At 34.1% G+C, this 16078-nt stretch overlaps 1 protein-coding gene and 1 long non-coding RNA gene across 2 annotated transcripts in view; both read right to left on the reverse strand.

The window, feature by feature from the left end:
• The window catches only part of LOC149481325 (uncharacterized), a 350361-nt gene that overhangs the window by 214762 nt on the left and 119521 nt on the right, over positions 1 to 16078 (reverse strand). The window lies entirely within an intron of this gene.
• The window catches only part of LOC149481336 (nucleolar pre-ribosomal-associated protein 1), a 47493-nt gene continuing 32975 nt past the window's right edge, over positions 1561 to 16078 (reverse strand). The window contains exons 2-3 of the mRNA XM_089706179.1: positions 2833 to 7546; positions 1561 to 2606 (exon numbers count right to left, since the gene is read on the reverse strand). Coding sequence (XP_089562305.1) covers positions 1619 to 2606; positions 2833 to 7546 — 5702 coding nt within the window. The 3' untranslated portion in view covers positions 1561 to 1618. The remainder of the gene's footprint in view (positions 2607 to 2832; positions 7547 to 16078) is intronic.

Here is a 16078-nt window from a genome sequence, read left to right on the forward strand (position 1 = left end):
ATCTAGTTTTTTTTGGCATGCCCCTCGTACCGCTTGTCACAGGAACTATATTTATTGCTAATAACCCTTGTATTGTAAGCTTATATCCATTAGATAAGACAAATATAAATTGCAAGTATTTACACATATCGATAGGATTAAAACGATTGAAATTATCGGAAATTTATATGAATATGTTAGTGGGATAAATGTTTAAGAATTAAAATTACTAGTAGGTATCGAATGGTTTCGACAAACGTTGTTGTACACAAATTTGACTGTTCATGGGATTTGTTTAGTATTAAACATGGAAATATCTTTTCTTTTATCTATCTATAAGAGAAGAAAAATATGTACCTACTGGATTACATAAGGACACTTTCGTTATTTCAAATTAATCGTAAGTAGGTACTTAATTAAGAAGTAGGAAGCGTGGTGAATTAAGCATACTTTTATTGATTAGAACGATTAATAATTCAAATACATAGATGTAGTTATATTAAAATTTATAACTAATAATCTTATGATATTTATTATCAATGTAGTTAACCATCATGTTTACGAAACTAAATAACTGCTATGCTGCTGTATGTAGGCGTCTAACACAATTAGCCGAGTCATTATAATTACATATTTAAATTTCATATTATGCACGGTCACATGGTCATCATTTTCTAATAAGTGCTACGCCTACGTCCAGAAAGTTTTGGGGTATTTAACTTTGGATATTATGGATACACATATTAAATCTAATCTGCAGGATAAAATTTAGTTAGATAGTTGTCAAGTCAAGAAAATATGCAGTTTGCGCTACGGTTGACAATTAGTGTAGACTTTCCTTAAATCTATTAGGTACCTATTTGCTTATTTGTTTCAAATTTATAGCTAGAGAAGGGACAGTGTAATAATTGTAGCTATCGCTATCACTATCTATCGACACCTATCGACATATCCGCAAGATAACATTACATCGCAGAGTTTACAAGTTTCACCATTTCTAATACCTCTGATTGCAACAAGACAAATAACATCAAATGTATGTTTCTAATTGGAAAGGTACAGGCATATGTTATGCAGAACTTTATACATATTAAAATTATATACCTATATAATTAAATTGAGCTCAAAACTTGGAAGTAAAATATCGTCAAATCTATTTGGTCCAAAAACCTAAAGGCAATGGGAAATTTACCTTCAGTGTGCGAATACTTTTTAGCGAGATTCATTATGATATTAAGTTAGATACCACATATTAAGTGACACAGAAATTATGTTTCAGAAGTGGGAATTAATATAAAAATACGCACGCAGATGAAAATGATGACCGCCTCCTCGGTACAGTGGTTGACGCGTGAGCGTAGAACCGAGGGGTCCTGGGTTCGATTCCCGGTGGAGACGAAAAAAAAATGTCTCAGTCTGGCAGAACACAGAAGGCTGATCACCTACTTGTCCCTAAAGAAAAATCGATCAGTGAAACAGATGTATGAATAATGCATCTGCCCCCTACCCCACTACGGGGACACGGGACTTCACTTAGATGAAAATGATAATTTACTGGGCAATAAAACAAACTTGTTATAATACAATAGTATTTATTTAATTTCTATCTTATATATTTTACAATACAATTGTTTTATATCTATGAAATATAAGCATCAACTAGCATGTCTAATTCTCTAACCAATCTATTACCGTCATTTTTAATAATTTTGCTCCGTAACATACTAGGATTTTTCAAAACTAGAGCTTGACTTATGATCTTAACGCTCTCGGAGCCTTTGATTTTTTCACTACATTTATGTACCACATTTGTTACCTGTTTCTTTGTCAAAAACTTAATAGTCCTTTTAGATATTAAATTATAAAGATTAACGTAAGAAATAACATAGTCAACATCATGACAATCTACATGATTCAATAATTCGTAAATAAAACTTAATATTTCGTATTCAACGTCGCTTTTTACTTTAACATCAGAAACTTTGAGTCTCATTTGTTTGTGGAAAGTATTGATATTCATACTCTCGATAATAGTTTTAATTAGAACAAGAATCTCTTCAACAACTACCTTATCGTCTTTAGCGATGTACCAGACAATAGAATGTAACCACGCCATAAGACCGTGCCCTTCGAGTAATATTTCAAAAGCTTTTGGTATCGCGACTATTGAATTTATGACTCTGATAATTTTAACTTTAGTCCGTTTGTCGCAGAGCACCGTCGTGTAGAAATCCATGAGCATCTTCAAACACATGCTTTTGAATACAACAACAACGTCTATCATTGTTTTTATTCCATTCGTCATCACGTCTAGTATCCAGAGTCGTCTTTCGAGGCTTTCTACTTCATTGTCATGGAAAAGACTAAGGAAGTCTGGGACAATAGATAGATCGACAAATTGTTTTGCTATTAAGAAGTTATTAACAGGTTTGTACAGAGGTTCGGAGGGCGCAGTACAAACTGTCAACGCTTTGGCTAAATATAAAACGCCAATCGCTGGTAATTTTGGATTCTTCAAGTCACCGAAAATACTATCTTCTTTGGCTGCATCTTTCATTGCTTTTGTTAAACTCTGGCGCAGCGTTGTGACGAAATCTGTTAACAGCAGCTTGTCATTTTTGTGTTTCCTGCAATAAATTTGATAAATATTTTAACTATATTGGAAAAAATAAACTAGAAATAGGTAATCTAGAATAGGCTAGAACTAGAAAAAGGAAAATCAAATATTTCTAATAATATTCGAATCAAACACAATCGAAAATATAACATTCAACTATCAAAACTAGAGTTACAAAAAATTACTGTTGCGTTTAGAAAAATGAAAAATGTATGCAATCAAAAAATTATACTTACGTTTCCAACTCCAATAGCATGCAAAATCTATGCAGAACATGGTAAGCAGCAGCCCTCATCATTGGGCAGTGTGAACCTAGTGCCACCACCGTGACTGATAATAGACCAGTTCTAAGCAGCTTGAAACACGACGCCATAGACCCAGGAGCTAATAAATGACTCAAGAGGGGAAATAGAAAGGCTGGATCGTATATCTCGTCATCTTCATCGAAATGCGACACAGATAACACATCACTCTCCTTATATTTATTCACAATTGTGCTGTATTCGTCCTTTTTTAACAAACCCTTTAATATCGACTCATTGTCTTGTACTGTTTCACATTTGGCAATCTTCGCTTTTTGCTCATGTTCATTTTCCAAATACATCTTAATCGTAACATCTTTTAGCGACTCGCACGTTTCAGGCAGCTCGAAATAGTAGTCTAATCTTTGCTCAACTGGGAAGTTACGTACTGTCTTCGCGATAATTTCTCTGTCAAATAAGTTTAATACTTGGTTTGGTGTAGGATGGCTCCATAGAGAGGCAGTACGCTTCTTCCTTACAGCGTAATAGTTAGCGGCTGAATCTCCCCAGAGATAAGGTTTGTACTCATTCACAGGTAATCCATTACTTTCGTAGTATTGTAAAATCGATAATATCAATCTATCACAGGGGTTCTTCGTGGCATGATATGCACTCAAATAAACCGGTATTTGCTGTGATTTCATAATAGATTTGTTCAAAGTAATAAGGCTATATAGAAACTGGAGCAACCTAGATTTTATCTCCAGACTGTGATAACTGAGCATGACATTTAAGAATTCGGAATGCGACGTCACCATGTCGAACAGAACAGCAACATCCTCATGATCTACAGGATAAAAATACTTGACTAATACCGTAAGTAAACACAGAAGTTTCGGTCCTAAGCTATTATCTTGATCCGCTGTTTTTACTTTCAGAGCACTTTTTAGAACCGCTTTGCAAAAGTTCTTCCACGTCGCGCCATCTATTACTTTTTTGAATTCATCTTTATTGTCAACCAATTGTTTTATCTTACCTATTTGTGTTGTACTATAGACATAGGATATTGTTTCATCTAAATCATTAATTTTTTCATCTTTCAAACAATTCAACACTACATTGAGTACTGCCGAAATGTAATTAATAAAATATTCTATTTTATTTTCTTCAGCGTTAAGATAAATTTTGTATAGAATTACTTGAAGTAATTTAACATGACTTAAATCCAAGACTTCGAATTTGTGAATCTTAGAAAATATTTTTTTACAATCTGGTATCGTCATACATTCTGTCATAAGTTTCTTCAGCAACTTCCAACTAGCTATGTATACCTGTCCCGCTTTATGGGGCTTCTCTAAATATTTATTGATATTGGACTTATATTCATCATATAATTTTTCCAAGATATCCTTATTATTTGCCAGAAATTGACTATGATTCACAATAGCGTTTCCAAGTGGCAATGTTAGTTCTCTTTGACTCAATATTTCTGGTCTATTTATTTCATCTTTGTATACAATACAGAACTTATTATTTAATTTCAGTAAAACTGAAGCAAGATTTGATGTTGACTTTCGTATTGTATTTGCATGGAAAAATTTCTTAAACTCTTCTTCTGTGACATGCAAAACTTGGTGTGGTTTATTCTCAAAATAATCTGTTAATGCATCTTCTAAACCTGTTAAATTAATTGTAAAATCTTTGTTTGTTATTAAATCCGTGTATAACTTCATAGATTTCGTTACAATTTCAGCTGAAAGTTCCAAGTCAATAGATTTTGAATATTTCTCAATTAAAACTCTTAATATTTCTATAACCACACTTGGTTCTTTATCATCTTTAATACAAGACTCTAATTCTGTATTAAAAATTAGATCAAATACTTGATTGTCGTTTTCTTTCGAGAGTCCAACAATATCTAGTACTTTTATTGTATGATCACTGTTTACATTTTTTCGTTTATTTATTTTTATGAATGCCTTTACAATTTCCGTGTAAGTTTTATGTTGGAATGAGCGCAAAATGAAATGTTTTCTGTCCAAGTAATCAACTATATCTCTATTCTGTGTAATAATTTGTAACAAGAAATCAGTTACGAGAATATACGATTTCTTACTGACATCCAATGCCTTAAATATTTTGAGGAAGTGAGTATTTTTGAATAAATTTAGAAGAATATTCCTGACGGTACCTATGAAGTGATGTTTTTTTCCAATCGCAATTATTACTTGAAAATATGTTATGATTTTCTTCTGTTTCTCTGGGTTTAGTTCATCAGTTTTTGATAATCCAACTGCACAGAACATTAAATATTTCGCCCATATAAATAGTTGAGTGCTGTCTGATTTTTGTAAAGGTATTTTATAAAATAAATTATCGAGGGCAAAGTCGTAATCATCTTCAGAACTAATTAATATTGGAAATATGTCAGTAATAGTAATATCTTCGTCGTTAATAATTGAGTTGGATATTTTAAGCAAACTTTCATCTTTTACTAGTGTATCCGGTAAAGAAACAGGCTTTGTAGTCCAATCAGCCACATAACTCCTGACATCTAATTTCGAGTCTCCAATTAAAACTTCCGATAACTCTGGGGAGTAATTGCAATGCAATAAATTAGCTATAAACAATGACAAGAATCCTTTTAAACTCTTTTTTGCTTCTTTGTTCCCTTGAATATACTGTATGGATCCAATAATAAATGGAGAAGGCAATTTATTTTCCAAAAACATACTATCTTCTGTATTTTTATTATTCATTAAATCGTTAAATAATTTCTCCAAATTAGCTTCATTACTCTCATCAGATATCTCGAAATTAACCATTTGATTTTTAATATAATCTGTCAAATCGTTTTTATTTTTTAGGACATATTCTACTATATCAGCTACAATGGATATAGGGTTAACTTGTGCATTGCGTAAAGAATATAACATCAAATGTATTTCGTTTTCATCGGTTTCGAAAATTTCAGTGTTCTTGAAAAAATTGTGCAATGTTTCTTTTGCTTCTATCCATGTGTCCTCTTCATCACTCGTAAAAACTTCCAGCATGATGAGAAATAGATCCTTAAACATGGGATTTTTAAGAGATATAGCTGTTTCATCCAATATCAACCACAAGGACACGACTTTAAACTTCAAAAGGGAAATCTGACCTGACGACAATGTCTTTGTAAATTTCAAAATTGTTTTCATGTCAATACTACTTTCAAGAGATTCAAAAAATGCAGGATGTACGTAATTGTATAGCAACAATAAATCTATAAGTGATAAAAGAGAATCTGCTGTATTCAATTTTGGTAGCTTATAATCTTGAGAGACTTCATCCTTTTCATTGCCACTTGTTATATCATTTATTAAGGAAACAATGACGTTTGGTGCTGGCACATGCTTCGGAATGAAATACTCAAGTTTACTTCTTAATTCCATCAATTTTATATTGGTATCTTCCAACTCCAGCAAGGCCATATAACGTTTAAGTGATTGCAACATCTTTACTAGCACTTTTATGCTGTATAATGATATTTGTTGATCTGTTCCTATACTTGCTTGCATTAATTTTAATAATGGTACAGGTAACGTCACAAATCTTATAAAATTAACAGTTTGCATTGAGTTCAAGTTATGTAAACGAGGCACCATGTCTTCCGGATGCAATTTATTTATGAGCGCAATCGTAAATTCCGTCGCTTTTTCCCATATCGGCGAATGTTGTGGTTGAAAACTTTGTTCAATTACATGAATAAGTGCTCTGTGTAAGTCGGGACATTTAAATACAATCTCAAGAACTGTGTCACACTCATAATTATTCTCCCATGGCCTTTTTAAGCTGAGCAAAGCCTTGTATAAATTTTGATTCTTGTTTGTCTCGCCCGTACCAAGATATGGATCGACAAAATACAATCCAAGTTTGTGCGATGTGAACAATGTTTTTATTATATTTGACAACAATGTTAGAATTTCTGGGCGCGACTCATTTCGAACATCATTATTTAATTCCGGAGGTCCCTTCCAATTGAACACTTTGAACAAATTGTGCAGCACCTGATGACTGAATGTTTTTAGTTTCAGAGTTTTCGATATCAATGTATTATTGATAACATTCTTCTCCAGAATATTGAGAAACATAACAACAGCCTCTGATTCATCCTGTATTAAACCAGGTATTACTAATGGAAGCAATCCTTGCTTTTCGAGCAATGCTTTAATGAGCGGTAAGTGACCATCAACTAGGAATGAAGTCATGAAATGTACAAATGCTGTTCTTACATTGTCTTTCTCTTTGTAATTTGGTTTCTCAACAATGTATTGTAAATGTTTAGGTGTTAACGGTAGCTGATTTAGTACTTCTACACCTAAATCAGAGCTCATTGTGACCATTGAGGTTAGTAAGTTGAGTATAATCTTTCTGTGCCGAGGCCCTGAGTTCTCACTAATCATGATCTCAACGGTAGGTATAAAGGTGTTTAAGAAGTAGCGACAAGCCTCTTCCGTTATCATAATCATTTGTGGCATTGATGATTGTACCTTAAGAATGATTAAGTGAAAAATATGAAACGTAGGAGTGGCGAGAGATAGATTTTTTTTATTGTCAGTAGATATTTGGCGTAGAATTTCATGTGAATTGCCTCCTACTCTAAGGTACTCCGCTAAGTAGTCTATATCACTGTCTGGGTTCAGGCACACTTGAAGAAATTGTGTGAGAGCTGAAAAAAATAGATGTTTGAATAAATTATAACCTTATTTGTAGATCTAAGTATGTGAAGATAAGTATCAAAACAATGTAGTGTTCAATTAGTGACTATGTTATGTACTGTATATACACGCCTTAACCATTAGAGGATGCATGGGGCCACCCAAGAAGGACTTGCACCTGTTAGCAATTGCGACATCGCGCACACCTGCGATTCCTGAGAGTGTTGCGGCAATCATCGCCACCGCGACGCTGTAGTTGCTTCGCCGTGGACGACGAGCACTCTTTGTTCCAACATTGAACGGGAGGGACATAGTTTAAGTTAGGAATAATTTATCATGTAATTTTTTTTACAATAAATTATTAATAAGTAAATTTCGGTTTTTTTTGCGCCTTCGCGGGTCGGTCAATATAATTGGCGCAGTCGGTAGGATAATCCTTGAGAGCCGTCTCTCGGAACGCGAAACTACAAGCATCGAGTATCGCTATTCCATCGGAGGGACGACGACGGGGATCCAGAACCTACACCGTTGGCCGCCGCAACGCGAAGGGTATCCAAACATTGATACTGCAGGAAAGGCCGAAATGAAAATCCTGTAAGTACACTAATTCTCTTAGTGTCTTGCCACTCCTAGATTGTAAGTTTTCCTAGATTACCCATTCACGGGAACCGAGGAACTGTAGTGCGTAGGCTTGAAATATATTAATTCATCGAGAATTAATTGTAGAATTTTACAAAATCAATTTGTAAAATTCAAATATATAGATATTAGGTTGATAAAAGATTAATAAATTTAAATATCAATTAATTACGAATTGATTAATTTTCGAATTTTACTAATTAATTCATTTTATAATTCAAATATATTAGGTAAAGATTATTAATTTTTTATATTAGTTTAACGAAGTAAATAAATTTAATTAAATTTAATATATTTTTATATAGGTAATACAGATATTTAAAATGTCAGATTTGGATAAAATTTTTAATGCACTTAGGCTTTTGCCAGAATTTGATGGTAATGTTAACGTTTTAACAAGATTTATACATTTAAGTGACCAATTAGCTGAGGAATTTATAGATAAAGATCCCGGAAATACTTTAAAAACTGCCGCGTTATGTAATGGTATTTTAAATAAAGTTACTGGGCCCGCAGCCCGAGTTATTAATGCAAATGGTATACCTACTACTTGGCACGGTATAAGAAGCGTATTAGTTAATAACTTTTCTGACCATAGAGATGAGACCGCCCTTTATAACGATTTAGCCTTATTAACGCAAGGTCGTAGCTCTCCTCAAGAGTTCTATGAAAGATGTCAGCATCTTTTTAGTACCATAATGACGTATATAGCATTACATGAAACAGTCGTTACTACTCGTGAGGCAAAAAGGGACCTGTATCAAAAATTAACACTACAGGCTTTCCTACGTGGTTTAAGAGATCCGTTAGGCTCACGCATACGTTGCATGCGCCCCGCAACCATTGAAAAGGCATTAGAATACGTTAATGAAGAACAAAGCACTTTATACCTTCAACAACGTAATGAAACTTTTGATAGGAAACCCCACGTACCTTTTAGAATGCCGTACTCGCATGAACCGTTTTATAGACATAATGATTTTAGTGAACCTATATCTTCTAAACTACAGCCTATACATTCGTTTAGACCGCAATTTAAGCCACCAAATTTTAATCGAAATTTTAATCAACCGCAAGGACCAGCACGTCCAACTCGTACTATGCAAATTTTCCGCGCTGCACCCCCTAACTATAACCCGCAGAGCAATACGTTCAGATTACAGCCTAAACATCCCGCGCAACCGAAACCGCATCCTATGAGTGGCGTTAGCCATTACGTGACAAAGACTTTACCACCGACATCTTTTGCACGCGCTCATGATTGGTCAAAATTTGGCAATCCACCCCCGAGTAATTATTTTAAGACTAGGGAGATGAATCATAATGAATATATAGATGACGAAGATTATTACTGTACCGATTTATATCCTTATGAAGATGACTATTATAATAATGAATATTACTGTACGGAATATGAACCTTATGTACATTACGAACAGACAGACGCACCTGAAAATTTTGTTGAAACGTGTGACGTACGTTCAGAACACGATCAGGATTTTCAGAATCCACCAAAAATTAGAAAAACCAAAATAGAATTAAATCTACACACGCAACGTCAACTTCCTTATATTCAAATTCATAATCCTCCACTTAAATTGTTAATTGATACTGGAGCTAACCAATCTTTTCTTAGCCCCGATGCAGTACAGAGATATTTTCCGGACGTTACTCTTAATTATGATCCCTTTGAAGTAAGTAATGTTCATGCTGTAACACGTAATAATTATTCTATAACATTACCTAGTTTTCCTGAATTTAATGACCCTGACGATATCACATTTTTCGTTTATAAATTTCACAATTATTTCGACGGCTTAATAGGTTCAGATTTGTTAGATAAATGGGAAGCATCCATTAATTATAAAACTAAAACTTTAAATACTTGCAATGCTACGAATCGGTTATTAGTATATGACTCACGGAACGCTAATCTTTATGAGGACGTCATACCCGCAGGAAGTAGTAAATTAGTTAGATTACCCGTAGATGTTGAGAATGGAGACGCTATTATACCGGAACAAATTATATGTAATTGTCATATTTCTGAATGTTTAACGAAGGCGAGGAGCAATCGCGCTATCGTGGAAATTTCTAATCCAACCCGTAATGATGTAATTTTTTCAATGGATCGACCGGTATGTGCCGAGGTTTATAATAACGAGTGCACGCGCACCAAACGTTCGTCCGACCGTGTGAAACAGGTATTATCTCGCTTGCGTACTGACCACTTAAATAATGAGGAACGTTTAAATTTAGAGTCATTATGTACACAGTATGCGGATGTATTTTATATAGAAGGAGAAAACTTAACATTTACGAATAAAATTAAACATTCTATTAGAACTAAGGATGAAATACCGGTTTATACGAAAAGTTATCGCTATCCATTTATTCATAGGCAGGAAGTACAGAATCAGATAAGTAAAATGTTAGAACAGGGTATTATTAGACCATCAGATTCAGCATGGAGCTCTCCTATTTGGGTAGTACCTAAAAAGGCAGATGCATCCGGTAAAGTTAAATGGCGTTTAGTTGTTGATTTTATGGTACGGGAGCTATTAACGTTAAAAAAAAAGTCATTTTAGTATAGTTGGTTTTTTGATATACTGTTCCTCTTGCTATTTCGGTTAGAGTCCGGGCTGTCTGGCTGGTCGCAGTGGTTGCGTTTTTTAGTGCGCATCTTATCTGCACAGGATAATTTCCTTAATTTTAAGTCATTTTTTAACGCGTAATTTTTAATATTTTGCCTTTAGATAGATCTATCAGACATAATTTTTTTAATGCAAGACGTTTTTTTCGTTGTTAAATAGGTGCCAGACGCAATTTTTTATTTCGTTTTTATAAAAAATTCAAATTATTTTAGAATGTCTGTAAATTTCATATTATGTTCTTCAAACATAATATAATCTAAAATTAATTAGCCAGACGCTAATTCGATTGTTAAGTATTAAATATGTACAAATAAAAACGTAGTGAAAGTAGGTAAGTATAACAATTTGGTGATTGTGTACATGGAGAGATAGTTTAAAGTGCAAGAGAGATAGAAAGGGTCGGCCGCGAAAATTAAATAACAATAAAAAATAACTTTTTTTTTTCGAAAATATACGATGCATAGAAATTGAATTGTTCCTACTCTAGGATTCCCTGTGTTGTGGGAACAAGTACCTTCCATTGGTACATTTTATTCCTTAGGCTAAAAAATAAACTATTAGGGTACATCAACAATCTTCTATACAAAACAATTTTTTTTTATAACTAACTAGCGACCCGCCTGGCCCTGGCTTCGCACGGGTGCAATGCTGATACTAAATACACTACTTACAGAAAAACTGTGAACGTTGAATTTAAAAACATAGCGGCCCGCTCCGGCTTCGCACGGGTAAGAAATATATAGCCGGGCGGCCGGCCGGTACCGCCGCAAACGCTACGTCCCGCAATTTTTAAATCTGTAATATCTTCGAAAATATTCACTTAAATCATACGGTGTAAAGGGCCATATAGATCTATATTTAATGAACAATGTATTCAAGGTCTTTAATTGGTTAAGGATTAATGCTGTACCTATTGGTTAAAATCGCTTCGAAAATTAGCCATTATTATTTGTCGTAAAAAGTAAATGACAAAAAAAAGTTATTGTGGGTTATCCATAAGAGATAGACATATACCATCACGGACTTTTCTGTAGACCTTTTCAATGTGTACTATTATAGTTAGTACATTATTTTGATAAAACTCGTAGGGTTCAGCCTGCGTTTGCACTGTATGTGGAAAAAATGTAATTATTTACGACATCACATTAGAAACCTCAAAAATAACAGTACTTTTCCACTATTTAATGGGTGTTATTATACATATAAACCTTCCTCTTGAATCACTCTATCTATTAAAAAAACCGCATCAAAATCCGTTGCGTAGTTTCAAAGATTTAAAGGGACATAGGGACAGAGAAAGCGACTTTGTTTTATACCATGTAGTGATGATGATAACAATATTAATTCATTAATCTTAATATATATATACATAAATCTCGTGTCATAATGTTTGTCCTCAATGGACTCCTAAACCACTTAACCGATTATAATAAAATTCGCACACCATGTGCAGTTCGATCCAACTTGAGAGATAGGATAGTTTAAACATGTAGGTATCACGGGCGAAGCCGGGGCGGACCGCTAGTATACTAGCTATATAAATTCATGCTAACTACTTTAGTTAAATTCAATACAAACTTAAACATGTGAGTGTGTACTGTGTGTGTGTTCACGTGTGTGTGTCTTGTGTGGTGTGGTGTGGTGTATGTGTGTTGTGTGTGTATGTGTGTACATCATTATTGAAACTAATTTTCTAGTTTTATGGCATTCAAATGCTTTATAAATATAAATTTATAAAGAATAGAAAAAATTCGATCACGAGGCGGGACTCGAACCCGCATCCTTCGCGCCATTCCGGGGCGGATGCCTAACCAACTCAGCCACTCGTGACCCGCCTGAGTAATCGAATTTATTCTATTCCTTCAGTTTTATGTGTCTTAAGGGACACACCGCGCGCCATCTATTGAGATGATTTAACAACCATCTCAACCAATATGAAGCACTTTTCAGTGAATACAATATTGTAACGATGGAACACGACCTTTTTTGTTGAATTTATATTTTTTTGGTTTTATGGCATTCAAATGCTTTATAAATATAAATTTATAAAGAATAGAAAAAATTCGATCACGAGGCGGGACTCGAACCCGCATCCTTCGCGCCATTCCGGGGCGGATGCCTAACCAACTCAGCCACTCGTGACCCGCCTGAGTAATCGAATTTATTCTATTCCTTCAGTTTTATGTGTCTTAAGGGACACACCGCGCGCCATCTATTGAGATGATTTAACAACCATCTCAACCAATATGAAGCACTTTTCAGTGAATACAATATTGTAACGATGGAACACGACCTTTTTTGTTGAATTTATATTTTTTTGGTTTTATGGCATTCAAATGCTTTATAAATATAAATTTATAAAGAATAGAAAAAATTCGATCACGAGGCGGGACTCGAACCCGCATCCTTCGCGCCATTCCGGGGCGGATGCCTAACCAACTCAGCCACTCGTGACCCGCCTGAGTAATCGAATTTATTCTATTCCTTCAGTTTTATGTGTCTTAAGGGACACACCGCGCGCCATCTATTGAGATGATTTAACAACCATCTCAACCAATATGAAGCACTTTTCAGTGAATACAATATTGTAACGATGGAACACGACCTTTTTTGTTGAATTTATATTTTTTTGGTTTTATGGCATTCAAATGCTTTATAAATATAAATTTATAAAGCCCCGGAATGGCGCGAAGGATGCGGGTTCGAGTCCCGCCTCGTGATCGAATTTTTTCTATTCTTTATAAATTTATACTAATTTTCTAGTTATTTACAGATGATGGAATATTGGAAAACAATAACAATTCCTTAGACGATAACATAAATAATTCTGACAGTGTGAGGGAAGATGATGATGATTATGAAGATGGCTTTTTAAATTTAACAATGTAATTGTTTAACCTTCATTGATATCTATAGATTTTATTCTATTTTCAATGTATGGTAACTTTAATATTTTATTTTTCACTTTTATGTTTTTTTTTTTCATTTTAGCTTTTATTTATAAGAACAAGTGTAAATAATATTGTATTCTTGCAATTATTTCCTGTCGCATAATTAAAATACACTAGCTGATGAGCTGCATGCTTCATTACTTTTTTTTATTTATACACATTATTTAATACTTAACAATCGAATTAGCGTCTGGCTAATTAATTTTAGATTATATTATGTTTGAAGAACATAATATGAAATTTACAGACATTCTAAAATAATTTGAATTTTTTATAAAAACGAAATAAAAAATTGCGTCTGGCACCTATTTAACAACGAAAAAAACGTCTTGCAATAAAAAAACTATGTCTGATGGATCTATCTAAAGGCAAAGTATTAAAAATTACGCGTTAAAAAATGACTTAAAATTAAGGAAATTATCCTGTACAGATAAGATGCGCACTACTAAACGCAACTACTGCGACCAGCCAGACAGCCCGGACTCTAACCGAAATAGCAAGAGGAACAGTATATCAAGGAACCAACTATACTAAAATTCTCACTTGTCAACGTCGGTAGCTCCTATACGATTAGAAAGTTAAATGAGAAAACTTTGGATGAAAAATATCCGATTCCTAATATTACAGATGTCTTACGTAAATTGGGTAACTGTCAATACTTCACAACGCTAGATTTAGCAAGTGGGTTTTATCAAGTGGAAATGAACCCGGCTGACATTCCAAAAACTGCTTTTAGTGTAGAACATGGTCATTTTGAATTCTTAAGAATGCCCATGGGTCTAAAGAATAGTCCATCTACTTTTCAAAGAGTAATGGATAATGTACTGAGAGATTTGCAAAATTCTATTTGTCTAGTTTACCTAGATGATATAATAGTGTTTAGCACTTCTTTACAGGAACATATCGTTAATCTTGGGAAAGTGTTTCAGAGATTGCGTGAATCCAACTTTAAAATACAGATGGATAAATCGGAATTTCTTAAACTTGAAACCGCGTATCTAGGTCACATTATTAGCAAAGATGGGATAAAGCCTAACCCAGATAAGATATCTGCCATCCAAAGGTATCCTCTTCCGAAAACTCCAACCGACATTAAACGATTTCTAGGTCTTTTAGGTTATTATAGGAAATTCATACCAGATTTCGCTAAAATCACGAAACCCATGACACAATGCTTAAAAAAGGGTTCAAAGATAACATTTTCTAAAGATTACATTGAATGTTTCAATAGATGTAAAACATTATTAATGAACGATCCAATTCTTCAATATCCTGATTTCAATAAAGAATTTATTCTTACAACTGACGCGTCGAATTTAGCTATCGGTGCTGTGCTCTCTCAAGGCCCCGTTGGTTCCGATAAACCAATTGCGTACGCTTCACGTACACTTAATAGTAGCGAAATTAATTATAGCACGATTGAGAAGGAGCTATTAGCAATTGTCTGGGCAACGAAGTATTTCCGCCCTTACCTTTTTGGCCGTAAGTTTAAAATTATAACTGATCATAGACCCCTTCAATGGGTCATGAATTTAAAGGAACCTAATTCCCGTCTCACACGTTGGAGGCTCAAACTTAGCGAATACGATTACACCGTAATTTATAAGCAGGGAAAACAAAATTGTAACGCCGATGCTTTATCGCGAATTCAAATTAATAATGAGGAAACAGATTCTTTAGCGGTTAATCCAACAGAGACAACACCTTCATTAATAAAAAGAAGTTCAGATACAATTACTGTTCATTCCAATTCAATTAAGATTACTGCACATTCGAAATCAGATACTCTTAAAGCAAATTCCGACACCGTCACAGTTCATACTGACGCGGAGAACTCAATTCTAGATATCCCTATAACAGATGTACCGGCTGATTTACCTATTCATATATATACTAAGAAGAAATATGGCGCTGTTGCTAAATTTAGGTTTAAGAGGGTACCTAAATTGTTACAGAATCCTTCCTCTGATCCTGTGCCTGATTCAAGCGGAGGATCCCACCCTGAGTAGCTTGGATGATGGACCCGGTATACTACCATTTAATATTGGAACTGCAAGAATTGTCACACATTATCATTCATTTTTGCAAATTATTAATTTAAAAGATATTCGCGATAGTATAACCATAGTAAAGGATCAATTAAATTCATTAACACCTAATTTGCACGATAGATTATTTTCGCTTTATAATTCACACTAGCTGGTGCGTTGTGCGCGGGCTGCAAGCAGCCCGCGAGCTTCCGTGTGCTCTAAGAGTTTTAACAAACGATGTTGTTTTTTTTATCTATAATTATTCTAGC

The sequence above is a fragment of the Colias philodice genome, chromosome 17, assembly GCF_061535455.1.
Source record: "Colias philodice isolate Cphi_HAF_F1 chromosome 17, ilColPhil1 Martin Lab GWU primary, whole genome shotgun sequence".
Lineage (NCBI taxonomy): Eukaryota > Metazoa > Arthropoda > Insecta > Lepidoptera > Pieridae > Colias > Colias philodice.